The sequence below is a fragment of the Parasteatoda tepidariorum genome, chromosome 5 (genome assembly GCF_982258835.1).
Source record: "Parasteatoda tepidariorum strain Cologne lab strain chromosome 5, Ptep-v5.0, whole genome shotgun sequence".
In the NCBI taxonomy this organism is placed as follows: Eukaryota; Metazoa; Arthropoda; class Arachnida; order Araneae; family Theridiidae; genus Parasteatoda; species Parasteatoda tepidariorum.
This window is the reverse complement of record NC_141759.1, coordinates 73,658,463-73,673,627: the sequence shown is the minus strand read 5'-3', so window position 1 is coordinate 73,673,627 and position 15,165 is coordinate 73,658,463. Positions and strand designations below refer to the sequence as shown.

General features: G+C 30.8%; 1 protein-coding gene across 1 annotated transcript in view; it reads right to left on the bottom strand.

Annotated features, from left to right (window-relative positions):
- The window catches only part of LOC107451820 (uncharacterized), a 326,140-nt gene that overhangs the window by 53,188 nt on the left and 257,787 nt on the right, over positions 1 to 15,165 (bottom strand). The window contains exons 3-4 of the mRNA XM_016068055.5: positions 11,189 to 11,256; positions 5,957 to 6,046 (exon numbers count right to left, since the gene is read on the bottom strand). Of these exons, the coding sequence (XP_015923541.2) occupies positions 5,957 to 6,046; positions 11,189 to 11,256 (158 nt within the window). The remainder of the gene's footprint in view (positions 1 to 5,956; positions 6,047 to 11,188; positions 11,257 to 15,165) is intronic.

The window sequence follows — 15,165 nt, the reverse complement described above, 5'->3', positions numbered from 1 at the left end:
AATACAACAAAAAGTAAATTAGAAATACGATAGTCATATTGGCTATTAAATATTTTTTAAACTTTTTGTAATATTATTGCAACATATTTCATGTATTATTAACATTAATGTATTTGCACATGATATATAATTATGCACACATAATATTAATTTTATGTTAGAGAAAATCATTTAGGAAAGCTTCAAAATGGAATAATCTAGTTCATCGATATGTAGGGGGGGGGGGTGCGATATAATTATGATGAAAAGCAACATATTTGAGATTGATAGCAAGGGCGCTTTTTTTTTTTTAAAAAAAGTTTCATTTAGGTGCAAAGATGCTTCCGCGCATCGTGCAGCCATTTGCTGAAAATTAAAGAAACGTGTAAATTTCCTATCTAGGGTCCGGGATAGCCTGGTTGGTAGGGCATTGGGCCCATGTCCAAGACGTCATGGGTTCGATCCCCGTCGGTCGAAGACTCCCCGTGTAGTAAATGGTGACTGATGCATGTTAAATTTGTCAAGTGACAAAGTCCTCCATGTTCCCATAACAAATCATACTTCTAGGGGTAATGATCCAGGAGTTTCCTTGTCTTCTGGATTGGTTCAATATTACAATGCTTCGCAGCTGAACATTGAACGTAAGCCCAAAATTGGGTTGGCTGTTCAACGACGGTTATAATATAAAAAATAAATTTCCTATCTGCTACAATACTATGGAATGCGAAAATTTAACCCTTTGAAGAAACTGTGATCACCCAAACCTTTCATACAAACACTAAGATAAAACGAAAATGAAAAAGGCCAAAACAGAATAGATAATATCAGTATGTAGAATTTCAACAGAGTGCTTAGGAGTAAGTACCAATCATTCATTTTACCTCAAATAAACTCTAAATCATATTTGTTGAGGCCAGATGAGGAGCTGCTACAATGGCATCATAACAAAACTATTGTAAACTAAATATTTTTCAGCTAAGCAAAAGTTAATCGGTTAATAAGATTCCGTAATATAAATATGACTACCAGTTTGAAAAAAATGAATAATGCTACAGGTTCATGGCGGTTCAGTAACAGCTCCCTAACTACTGAACCGTCACCACCAACATCTGAAAGCTTCTTTACATGTTTATGAAAACATTTCTGATTTGACTAGCTATAAATGGAACCAGTTTGTGCTTTAGAGCCAACTGTTATAGGAAAGTGTGAAAAAAATAAGGCGAATTTAAAGCTCCAAATCCACTTATTGGAGAATTAAAAAAAAAAAAAAAATTCTCCCGTCCTTAAGAACCACCATAAAAATAGTGTACTATTAGAATATTAGTCAAGACCAGCGATTTTATGTTAGAAGTTTGCTTGTTCCAATTATCTATTTTTTTAGGAAGTCGATTATAAAACCGTATGGAGGTTTGACTAACCTCTTTTGCGTGTAAAGAATGAAAGTTGCGCTTGAAAATTTGACTTATTCTACAGGTTTGATGCTTTTAGAATATCCCAACACAAAAGCGAAATCCCAAACAAACAAAAATAGAATCTTTTTAAAACAGCAAATGGAACAAACTTAAGAGTAGATTAAACAAAATAAATCGTTTGAACGAAAAAGACATTCAAATCAGCAAAACTCAAGCAATCACAAAGCTACAAAAGCTGATACATAGATATGGCGTTTTTTTCCTTTCCTAGTCGCTTTGTTCAAAACCTTCCAGATTTAATCAGATAGAGAACTGAAAATTGCTCGATAAAGTAGAACTCTTTTAGCGATGCGCACTTTAAAAAAACAGGTAAAGTAAAAGAGAAAATGCTTATACCAAAACACGGCAATAAGGAAAAGAAAAGATCGACATAGAAGAACATACTAATACCATAAAAGTTTTTTCTAAAGTCAATGTTTTTACTTTTACTTCACATAGCAAAGTACCCATTGATTCCTCGAAAAAAATCAGTTCAACTATATCTTCTCACTCAAACAATTCCGCTCGAAACCACTCTCAATTTCATTTGCTGACTTAGGCGGCGATCGAGCTGGCGTTTGCAACTTTCTATCGGTTCTAATTACACTTCAATGAAAGAGAAAGGTTCTTTAAGAGCGTTTTCTTCTCGGTAGTCTATTCCACCTAAACCGTCGCCATAGCTACCAGCAAAATTTCGCCAAAAACCATCAAAAGGTAAACGTCTAATGGAGGCCTAAAAAGAAAAGAGTTTCTTTCGCTTTTTTCTTTGGCACACAAACCAGAGAGTTTTGGTTTAAGATAATTCCAAGTTCTCTTCACGTTTGAAGGTAGAAAATGAAATGGAGCAATTACGGGGATTATAAGACCCCTAATGCAGATGAATGGTGTTTAAAGAGGCGGTCTTAAATAGGCAGCTTATAGGAGGAGTTGGAAATAAGAGGATTATAAGACCGCCTTTTAAGCGGATAGAGCACAGGTGACGGCTAGAAAACCGACAAAAATCAAGATTGCCAGTTGAGTGGGGGGGGGATATATCAGTAAGCTCAAAAGAAGCTAGTGTTAAAAATCACCAACACAAACGTGTCAGGTGTTTAATTGCGTAATATTTTATAACCGTTAATAAGGTTGTGAAAAAAATATTGTAAATCATCCCATCTTGTTCTTAAGAAGACTAGAGACTGATCATTACTGCAGATTTTAATACATAAAGAGGTTCAAACATTATAATGATAAGCCACATTCTCAAGTTGATCAAGAGGGCGGGATTGAAAACCATTTACAAGGTTGTCGAACAATTGAAAAATATTGTAAATCAGCCCATCTTGTTCTTAAGAAGACTAGAGGCTGATCATTACTGAAAGATTTTAACACATGAAGAGATTCAAACATTATAATGATAAGCCACATTCTCAAGTTGTTCAGCACAGTGGTTTTTAATAGTTTAATACATACAACCATTTACAAGGTTGTCGAAGCAAGCGAAAAGGTATTATAAATAAGTGCATATTGTTCTTACAGAGACTGACTGATATAGGAAGGGATTATGGCAATATAATAATATGCCACATTTTCAAGTTGTTCAGCAGGACGGTTTTTAAGAGAGTAATGTTTTATAACCATTAACAAGGCGGTCGAAGCAATTTAGAAGATTTTATTTATCAGACTATCTTGTTCTCAGGAATACTGGAGGCTGATCATTACCATTTTGCCATTTTTTTTTTATCAAAGTAAGAAATTTTTTTAATAATTTTCATTGATTGATCGGATACCTGAACGAGACGTCAAGAGTGGATGTCGAACCTGATTCGCTGCTAAGTCGTGGCATTTGTTTGTGATACAATTCAGCAGCGAATCAGGTTCGACACCCAATCGTGAGGTCTTCAGCAGGTACCCAATTAAAGCTAATTGAAATCAGTGCAATAATAAACCAAGCCTACTAGCTGAAACATTAATACGCCATCTTGTTTTTGTACAATCATGTGATTTCAGCGGTCTTTTTTCTTGAGTTGCAGATATTCAATTACAAATTTATAATTTCTTATGTGTGTTGCCATTATCAAAACTAAGTACTTTTATTCTTCTAGAAAACATCGATACGAGGACATTTTGAAATTTGGGATGAGTTTTAAAATTAAAGAACAAATTTATTGATATCTAAATGAAAATTCAAAGATGGAAAATTTCAAAAAACTAATTAGATTTTTAAAGTTGAATTCACGAGCTTTTTTGGCCTGCGTAACATAAATCGTTTTCTTTTCCGCATTCACTAAAATACTCTTTTTGGAAATATCATTTGCAAGTAATTGAAAATGCTATTTAGTATTAAATTTAACTTTAGTTGATATAATTTCAAGGAACTGAGCAGTTACTTTTATTATTTACCCTTTTTGAATTAGACGATTTGATGAAAACGGTAAAAAGGAAAAACCCTACAGCTAGAAGAAAATTCGTCTGGAATTTACCACGACAGAATAAATTAAATTATAAGGCAAAGAAACATATTCTTTCGAAGGTATTAATTTATTTTGCGATTAAACTCCGAAAAATTTAAACTAGACACTTTCGTTAATGAAAGAAAACATATTATACCAAGAAAAATATACATTTAAAGTATTGTGGGCTTAAATGAGCTCGAAAAGTCTAAAGGGATAGTTTCGGCGCTAGCCAAAATCCGCCAAAATTAAATTTCGTTATTACTAGTGGAAGTTTTAAAGAAAAGGAGGAGAAAAAAAAACCGAATATAGGCAAGGGATCAATAATGTTAATGATCCAAGAAGAATAGAGGAATTTTTCAATTTAAAAGATTATGCCTTGGGCAGTCTTTTCACAGCTCTTGGAAACATAATGGGCAATATCGAGTTAATTGAATTAGGAAATAAACATTTTACCCGGGTACGTTTTAGACTGAAATGGGTTTCTTCAAGAAACGACAGTTTTTGGAAATAGCGATAATAAACTTTTCCCCTTTTTTTTCCAGTTTGATAAAATTTTAGATTTGATAAACATTGAAAACAAAAAATAATTAAATCAATTAGTGCAATTTGAGCTTATAGATTGTAAAGAAACAGATTAAATAATTGGGAAAGCGGCATATGGCAGTAAAAGCTCTGCCATATGTTTTAAAGATGTTCTTTATGAGTAGTTAGTTTTTTTTTTTTTTTTTTTTTTTTTTTTTTTTTTTTTTTTTTGGAATTAGAAGTTTTCTTCTTTACGCTTTCTTGGCTTGAAATTTAAATTATCTTTTAATGATTACATTAAATTATTATCACTGATTGAAAGATACAGCAGCTGTCTTTCCCAAAATTAAACAGATAAAGGTAAAAAAATGAAAGGGCATTTTATATTAGAATAAATTACACTTAAGCTTTTTACGTATAAAAATATTTTTCTTCAACTAAATGTGTTCTCAGTTTGCTCCATTTTAGAAGTATACCTCTCTGCTCATAAACTAATATCTACCACAAAGTCTTGCAAACAAAACTCATCGCAATATTTGAATAGTAAAACAATAAAAGATAGATTAATTCAACTACCATTATACGTAAATTAAATTCCTGATAATAAAACGGCAAAACTTTCAGTTGTAAAAGATTATTTTTTAAATTTTTTTCAAAATTTTGTTGTTTATTATCGAGTGAAATCATCCAAAAAAGCGTTAAGATTTTTAGACATAAATTAGTGGACAACAGAATTAAAACTTAAAAGAAAAATATACAAGTAGTCCAAATTCTATTCTTATTATTCCATTCTAGTATTATATTCGTATTATATTCTATTATTAGATTCTTATTTTATTCTATTCTTCAAAATTCTACTCTTATTTCTATTCCTGTTCACGGCCTCGGCTATTGGAAATTAAAATAAGAAATCAAAATAACATTATGCGTAACAGTTTTATCAACTTTAAACAGTTTTTTAATCACAACCGGTGATGTAACTAGTGTTTGACAGAACCTTATTAACACAGGAGACTATGAGGCCTTGGACCTGGTCACATAGTCTGAAACGGCCCTTAAAACGCATTAATAAAACATATTTATTGCAACTGAGCCATACTTAGCCATGTTATATGTAAGAGGACATTAAAATTAAGGACTTGATATTTGAAATCAAGAAAGAATAAATTTAATAAATAATGAACTGCGTTATGACTTTAAAAACTAATAATTTTTAAAGGGAGCACTAATCTGAAGCTCGGATCAATTGCCCAAGATCACCCTAGTCAGGCCCTAGTGTTTGAAACAATAATGTACTAGTCAAAGGAATATTTACTGTTACTTTTCAATTCGTACTGTTTTTAGACTGTTCTTTACTACAAAATGAAATGCTACAAAAATTACAACATAAAAATGTAATAAATAAAATATTGTTAAATTTTAAAGTTGGAGCAAACAACTTATTTTTAAAACACTTGTTACAAAAAAACAATTAGGACTTTTTTTCTTTAAGAAATGCAATCGCTATTATTGTAAGATACAGTTTTCAAACATACAAAATTAACATATGCGAACGATAATCATACTTACGCCTGAACATTGAATAAAGAAGAGCGTCTCCATTTATTTCAGCACATAAGGAATCTATACTCTGTAGCTGTGGATCATTAGAGCAATGACCTGCAAAAAAATTGATGTTAAGTCAAATTGATGCAAAAAAATTGATGTAAAGTCAAATTGATGCAAAAAAATTGATGTAAAGTCAAATTGATGCAAAAAAATTGATGTTAAGTCAAATTGATGCAAAAAAATTGATGTTTGTTGCATGTTAAGTCAAAAGTAAAAGAGAAATTATAGTAAAATTGTTGCTGAGAAAACTATAAAGAGATATATTTATCCTAGTTATTATTGCTTTACGTTAAGTTTGAGGTAAAACAAAATGGTCCCGTAACTAATTTGGAAAAATAATAAATTAATACGTGATATTCTAAAAATCAATGTATGTAAGGTTAATTAAATATTCTCATGTTAATATAAAAATTTGACTCAATCATCGTAGAAAGGTCTCGATGATGAAGATTAATATTTTCTGATTGCGATACGATAACGATACGATTTACTTTTGTTAACGGTCGTCCATAAATTGCACATTTTTAATAGTACTTTTCTCCCCCTTCTCACAAAGTAGCACACTTCCCCATACCCCTTTGTCACATGTCATATTATATTATAAAAATATATGCAAGCAGTTCAGAAACTAAACATGTTATACATAATATTTTAAATTTTATTTTTAAACTTTAGCTAAGTTTTTTAATCGCATTTGTGAGCATAACACTCATAATGATTATTTAAATGAAGAAAAGGAAAAATATAAAACAATGCAAAAATTTCTAATGTTCTATTTTTAAATATTTTTATTTTAACCAATATACAAGATGTGTCACATTTCTTGTCACTAATTGTCGCAAACCCTCTCCCTCCTCTTCAAGTGTGACATCATTCAAGAACGTCCCATTTTTTACCCTTTAGGCTGAATAATAGGATAAGATATTGAAACGACTCAAAGCTAAATTACGAGTCATCAAGTAATTCTTTAAAATATCCAAAACAGTTAAAAAAATGTTCGTCAACAAATACTGGATAATTTTGAATGTTGCATTTTTCTCCCATAAACCCATCCTACAAAGAATAGAATTTACATTATAAAATTTTAACAGTACTTATTCATATTTATAAACTTTTAACAGTACTTATTCATATTTATAAACTCTTAACAGTACTTATTCATATATGCTTGATATTCCTTGTTTTATACTTTCTTAAAATTTGAAGTCGGAAATGATTTTCAAAGTTAACAGAATTTACTGTAATACTTAAAGTAAAAGAAGTACCAAATAATTTAAAACGTTCTAAAGCTGGCTCAAAATATTTACAGCAATACTTTCCATCTAGTCAAAACACGTTTAGCATTCGTCAGGTAAAAAACACAACCATGTCGAGCAAACTTTTAAGATAAAACGTTTCAAACATGTTTTTAAAAGAACGTGAATCAATTGCAAAGAATATATCTTTACAACACACCATAAAAATTCCACTTTTCCAAATTCAAACTTATCCAAGCAATATGGCTGCAACTTCAAGAAATGCACATATTTCTGAAGAAAAGCACTGGCCTAGGTGAACAGTTTTCGAAATTTCAATTTGCATTTAAAATGCTTTTAAACCACGTGAAAAGGAAAGGTATTGAAAAGATAGAAAAACCAGCGTTTTTTGGCATGTCTATTTCCTCTTCTTCTTCCTTTTTCTTATTTACTCACTTGGCGAAGATAGTTTTCTGCAATCCTTGTATTGAAAGAGAGAACGAGCTTGTCTATACATAAAACATTATGTATCCAAGATCTTTAGGTAAAACAGATCTATCTGATCCTTTCTATCAACTTAAGGAGAGTTTGAAAGAATACGATAGAATATTGAATTTTTTGAAACTTTCGTAAGGTATAAAAACTGTTAAAAGTTTTCTGTATAAAAAATTCTTTTCATGTCTTTGTCATATTCTAAGTTACTGCAATAATGCCCAAAACAAATTATTGATAAGTAAACCTTAAGATTCAACTTATAGGGAGACGTACAATTGATAAGGAGAATTTGAAAGAATACGATAGAATATTGAGTTTTTTGAAACTTTCGTAAGATATAAAAACTGTTAAAAGTTTTCTGTATAAAAAACTCTTTTCATGTCCTTGTCATATTCTAAGTTATTGCAATAATGCCCAAAACAAATTTTTGATAAGTAAACCTTAAGATTCAACTTACAGGGAGAAGTACAATTGATAAGGAGAGTTTGAAAGAATACGATAGAATATTGAGTTTTTTGAAACTTTCGTAAGATATAAAAACTGTTAAAAGTTTTCTGTATTAAAAAAAAACTCTTTTCATGTCTTTGTAATATTTTAAGTTATTGCAATAATGCCCAAAAGAAATTTTTGATAAGTAAACCTTAAGATTTATTGGTGTCTTTGGCAAGGGAGACGGTGGGTGTAAGCTAAAGATAAAACGGGCTCAGCCCTAGCTCGGGCCCGACGTTTGCTGGAAAAATGTATCGGTTTGGGGACAAACTCGGATTCAGGATAAAAAATTTTAGAAATTTTTTTTACAACTTTTAAACAAATGTTTGGTTATGAGCCGCGATGGCTCAGCGAATAGAGCGCTTGTTTTCTAATGAGGCCAACCGGGTTCGAATCCCAGTCGATACGAATTCCGCATCCTGCTTGCACCGACCACAGTGCAAACGTGAAATATCCTAAGTGGTAGACGGATCGTGGGTTAGAGTCCCCTTGTAGTCAGGCTAACCGTGGGATGTTCTCGTGGTCTTCCTCTCCATCAAAAAGTTCTCCAGGAAGGCAAATTTCTCCCAATGCTCAATCCAGGAGTTCTTTTGTCTTTTGGATTGGGTTCAAAATTACAAGGCTACGGAGTTGAACATTAGTAGTCGTAAACCCATAAAATTGAGTCGGCTGTTCAACGACGGTTATAAAATAAAATTTAAAAAAATGTTTGGTTCTGTTATAAAAATGTAAAATTTCTAAGCTATAAAAATTTCAGCGATCTGCTTATTTTGTTCGGTGCTTTTTGCTTTGTGAAGCTATTAGCACTAATTGTCACATGACATTTATTTAGCTTAATATTTTGATTTTCTTCTTTAATTTTTGTTTTAGCCGTCTTGAAATTTCAGACGGTTAAGTTTCTCTTTTTGTTTTTTCTTTCAAAGGTTGGTGATAGTAAAGTTTTTAATTAACTAATTTTCTTGCTTAGACATCAAAGGCTGGGTGACGACATTGCGAAATTCAGCTTTTATCCGACGTATATCCTACGTATCTCGGGCTCGGATTGAAATTCTTCGGGCTCGGACCTTCAAAAACGAGCCCGAGCTCATCTCTAGTATACACCCAAATAAATAACTGGAAATAATTTCTAAAAGCCCGCTTAACATTTCAAACAAATATGAGAACTTTCATAAATCATTACTGGTTTCAATTAATTAAAACTAAAAACAAGTAAATAAAAAAAATTTCTGCGAATATTTAGCAGATGGAAGATAATTTTTTTCGAGGTTTAATTTCAAAAACTGCTGCAACTATATTTTAATTTAGTTCCCCCGAAATTGGATACAGTTGAAACATAAGCACAACCTAAAAACAAAACTTTTCAAACAGTTAAAACACTCAAGAACTTCAAGTTAACTGATAATTCTTCATAGAAAACAAATTTAATTGATTTGATAATATAAAACTATAAGGATTCCTCAAGGTATAGCCTGACACCCCTAGAAGTTTGCCGCAACATTTACGCGATTCCTTGTAATTAATATATAATGTTTTTAAATTCAAACATTTCGATGATAAAGTAAACTAAAAATTAAATTTAAAAAAAAGAGAAACAAATCTGTCGCTTTAGGAGTAAAATTAATCAAATTTAAAATCTTCAAACCCGAATTAGGCAAGATCAAGTATTTGTATAAATGCAACAAAAGAGCGTCCCTAATGTAATTGATAAAATAACGATATTTCTTCTTCAGCTCTTAATTATTATCTTAATCCTTATCTTAAGCTCTTAATTATTAAGCTTGAAAAAGTAGGACATTTATTATTTTGTGCTATCGCAAATTTTCATTTTTGCTTCCAAATTCTTCTTAAAAGCACTACAAAAAAAGTTCAAACAACCATTTGATAGTGAGATGATTAAAAATGAATAAAAAAAAAGTAATAACAATAAAAAATGGTAAAATGAAAACAGCTGGAACTTGCGGGTTATTTTAATGTAAAAAAACTAATCCAAATTAAATTAATTATCTCGCATATTGTAATGACAGAAAACAAAACAAAAAATTTTTTGACTCCCCCTCTCTCTACTGTTTTTTTTTCCCTAGCTTCAGAGACCAAAAAAATATATAATAGCATTTACATAGTAATTGGAAATAAAACAGCTTTAGGGTTTAGGGAGTAAAACACACACGTATTACCATATTCATGATCCTTAAAAAAACAATATCGTCATTTCCAGATTTTGTGGATTGATAAATTCAATTATTGACATTTAATGCCTAAACGCCCTTTTCTAACAATGCGGCTGAATTTTACATAATCTGAGTTATGACAATAGACCACTTTTTTACCAATTATACCACTTAGTTATGACAATCGTCAACATTATAATATAATGCAAATAAGATGTTTCGCCACAATGTTGCCCTTAGAGGGAATGGGTTAATATAAAAACCTACCTCTTATTGCTTATGCTCTTATTGCTTTGATTATATAATATTTTCCAGCTTATACGTCCAGAATTTGAGAATGTGGAGCTGTGCTGTGGCCCCAAAAGGTTGGAAAACAGCAATAAAAATGTTATTAATGTTGCTGAGAGGTAAATTTATGTTGCATTCATTTGGTATATAGCATGGCAGGCTTTATTTACGTCGCCCTACAGCTGCGCATTTGGGCTATTGGCGACGAGCAGGCAAACATCCCTGAGGATAATCAGAAGACATGACATCACAATTTTGATCCTCTCATTTGTGAGGACAATTCCTTAATTTAGAAATCTGAAGGGGAAGGAAATTTTCTCCAGATCCCTGTGCTCACGGAGCTGCTCAGCGACCGACCAAAGGTCTTTCAAATCCACAGATTTATTGCATGAATTCCCCAAACTGGAGTCCGATTCTCTAATCACTGGGCTAGGAATGTAACATAAAAATTATGGCCCTAGGCTAAAGCTAGGCCCTAGGCATGTAACATAAAAATTAAAATAAAGCAGTATACTTACTTTCCTTATACTGCAGTACATTCATATGCTTTTCATGCAAAACAACACACCTGAAGCAATTTTCGTACCTAAAAAGGAAAAAAGGTTTCTTATAAAAACTGCACAGATAAAAGATTTCTGGTGAAATTACCGTACTGTACGGCAATTGTATTTCTCGTAAAAAATATCATAATTCTGGTTAATAAAATCAAAATATACGGTATATAAAATTATTCGTATGGCTTATTTTTTTAGTTATATGATAATAGTTTACCGAAAATTCTGGTTTTCAAAACTACTGAATTTCACCACATTTACCAATTTTTTGTATTGCATATTATAAAACCACGTTTCACTGCTAATTTTACCAAAATCATTATCAAAATATTTCGGCAAAAATTATCGAAATTCTTGGTGTTAATATAGATCGCTATGATAAATTTTACCATATTCTAGTAGTTTTGAGCATGTTTTTTTACTCATTATACTATGGAAAGTGATGTGAAAATACCTAACCTAGTACTTTCCGTTTATAAAACTAAAATATATAATAAATCACGACTATAAATTAAGAATTATTAAAACTATAAAACATGCAGAAAACACTTTACAGACACTAGACAGATGAATCAAGATTTTTTTATTTCGTTTTACTTATAGTTTTTCAGTATATTCGGCTAACTTTTAGAAGTTATAATAATTTTTTGGAGATAATTATAACAATGATATTATGCAGCATTTTTATTCACAACTTCTCATCAATTTAAATTAATTTAACATGCATTTGATCATGGGCAGCAATTGAATAACAGCACTTTTTTAAAGTGAGTAGAAAAATGAATAACCCAACGAGAAATCGTTTTAATACAAAATAACTCACGCCTATCATTGTGTTAACCGAAACGAGCAATTAGAATTACTGTACAAAAATATATAAAAATTAAAGAAAGTGGTTTAGGAAATAAATGAATTAAAAACATTTAGCTTGGTTTAGTCTAGAACATTTAGCTTAGTTTAGTTCAAAACATTTAGTTTAGTTTGAATCATTTGATTTAGTTTAGTTTAGTGTAGAACATTTAGATTAGTTTAGTTTAAATCATTTAATTTAGTGTAGTGGAGAGCATTTAGTTTAGTTTCGGACTTTAACTTATAGTTTAAGAATGTGAACATATGGCGTAGAATGTCAACTTATAGTATAGGAGATTAACGTTTTAGTTTTGAATTTATATTTAGAATTTTTTTTAATTAAGAGCAGGAAAGAAACGGAAAAAAAGAATATTTAACAAGGGCAATAATTTTAGAATTAATCACAATATTATTATGCTGCATTTTTCACAAACATGATACTTGTCAGAAACTTAAAAGAAACTAATTAATCTCCTTTTAAAGCATGAACAGCGATTAGATTCTTTGCAACCAGATAACATTACTTTTCCAATGTAAATAGAAAAGCACAATTACAATTAGAAGTTGCTTTAAAACCAATTAACATACGCTTTTCATGGTGTTAACAGAAAAAAAAAGCAATTACAATCACTTATAGGAAGATACAAAAAAAGTAAACAAAATGATTTAGGACATTTATTTTAGTTTAGGGCATTTAGTTTAGTTTAGGTTATTTGGTTTAGCAACGTTAACTTTAGTTCAGGATATTAACTTTTAATTTAGGGCTTCGAATTTCAGTTTAAGACTTAAGTTTGGAACATTTTCTAATTTAGAACAGGAAAGAACAACAAGGATTATTTCACTTAGCAAATATTTGTAGAATTAAACACAAGATTATCATCAAGTTGCATTTTCACTCGCAATTAGGACACTTTTCATAAACTTAACACACCAATTAATCACCTTTTCAAGCATGGACAGCAATCAGATCCTCGGCAACCCAGATAACAGCACTTTCTCAAAGTACTGTTATCTACTGCTATCACTAACAACAAAAAAAGCACAATCACAACCAGAAATTGCTTTAAAACCAATTAACTCATGCCATTGGTTGTGTTAACCAAGACGAGCAATCGCAATCACAACATGGAAAGACTTAAAAAAAAATGAAAGAAAGAAAAAGAACTGAATATTTAGAAGTCAAAAGTCGACAACACCATTGCTATCTTTCCTTTAGTCCTGGTTGCTAACGCCTTTTAAAAGCCCATGCCTTTAAAGCACCCCGTTTTCCCTAAGAGGACTAATTAGGAATCCCTTTAATTCTCTTTTGCCACACCACAGAGGGGAGGCAAAAGGGGGGGGGATACCCAATTGGGCGTCTAAATCGAATCCTTTCTTTCCGTCTAGCTTTTGATGGAAAAGCTAACTTGGCGATGGCCTGTTCCTTTTGTTAGGTTGGCGCGAAAAGATTCGTTAGAAGACAATGAGGGATAAGAGATAGCAAGATGAAAAGGGGATCGTTTTCGGGGATGGGTTGATATTATTAAATGCAGTGCAATTTTCATAGCGTTCCGCGGGAGGGAAAAGTTCCTCAAAAGTTAGTAAGAGATACGCTTTTCAGGAGAATGGAATGGTAAAATATTCCACAAAAGCAAACGATATTCTTTGGAAATGAATGAATAATTTTAAGCGAAATGGTGAAGTAACTTTTACTTAGAGATAAATGTTTGGAAGGAAAATTACCATAAATGGGAAATAGCTTCTAATCCAGAAAATACTCAACTATAGGAAGCAGGAAGATTTCTTTCTGAAATTGTCTTTTTAATAATTCTTCAGAAACGTTTTTAGAAAACAATAATTATTTTTCTTTTATAAAAAAAAGTTCCGAGTCATTAAAGAAAATAGCGAGGTAGTCTTAATATCAAATTGTTGTAATACAGAAAAAATGCGAAATTTTTAAACAAATCCAGATCGTGTGTTATTAGCAGCGTAAAGTTTTTACTCAAATATAAACCTAATTCGCATACGAACGATTGTTGGATTAAAAATACTTTTTTTTCCGTAAGGTCAGTACTAAAATAAAAAGTATAATTGCAAAGAGTTATAATTCAATTAGCCAACCGACCCATTAATGCCATTATTATTTCACATGAACAGTTATTCGCGAAAGTTAATTGTTTACTAACATTAAAGTATAGTTATTAGTAGAGAATACAAGCAAAAGCGATTTTAAAGCCTTCCGATTTTCTACGTTCGAAGTTATGGTTTCCTAATAGTTTTTTTTTTCCTGCTTGGACAATATTGTTCATTTATCTCAGCTACAATGAACGTTATGAATACACATTTGTTATTTCGCTACTGCTTGTTTAACCACTTAATGACAACTGAAGTTATGAGTTTAATGGTTGCACCATAACATTGGCAGTTTCAGCTATTCATTATTTTTATTATTAATTCATTATTCGCTATTCATAATTTTTTGAAAATGATATTGCATTTATTTGATTTTATGAAAAATCACGAAAATTGGTGATATGCCCAGTACTTTTATGAAAGGTGATGATTTTGTGAAAAATCAACTTACAATGTTCTAAATCTAAATTTACAATAATATAAAGTTCCCTCGACCAGGATCGTTTTTTGAGAATTCTTAAAATAAGGTTCGGTTTTTGGCAGAAAAAAAATATTTAAAATATTTCATGAAGTGTCCATTTTGCAATTAAATAATTTGTGACAATCTAGTTTTAAGAAAAATATTTTTTGAAAGGTACTTTTTTTTTTACAAAAAAAAAAAAAAAAATAAATAAAAAAAAAAAAATTCAGAAGGGTCTATTTTTTTGATAAAATAAATTAGGAAGGTCAGATTTTTACAATATAGTTATTTGAGAAAGATTCAGTTTTATGATAAATTTATTTATGAAGGGTCTGCTCTTTGGAGGGAAAAAAAAACACATTCTGAAGTGGCCAATGACGGAGCCAAATTTTTCTTGATCAAGCAAATCTCTTCCAAGTTCAATAAAATATAAAGATGAACTATATTTCTTATGTTGTATGATAACAAACAGTAAAAACATTAAATCAAGAAAAAAAAAAGTTTCTTGAAAAAATTAAAT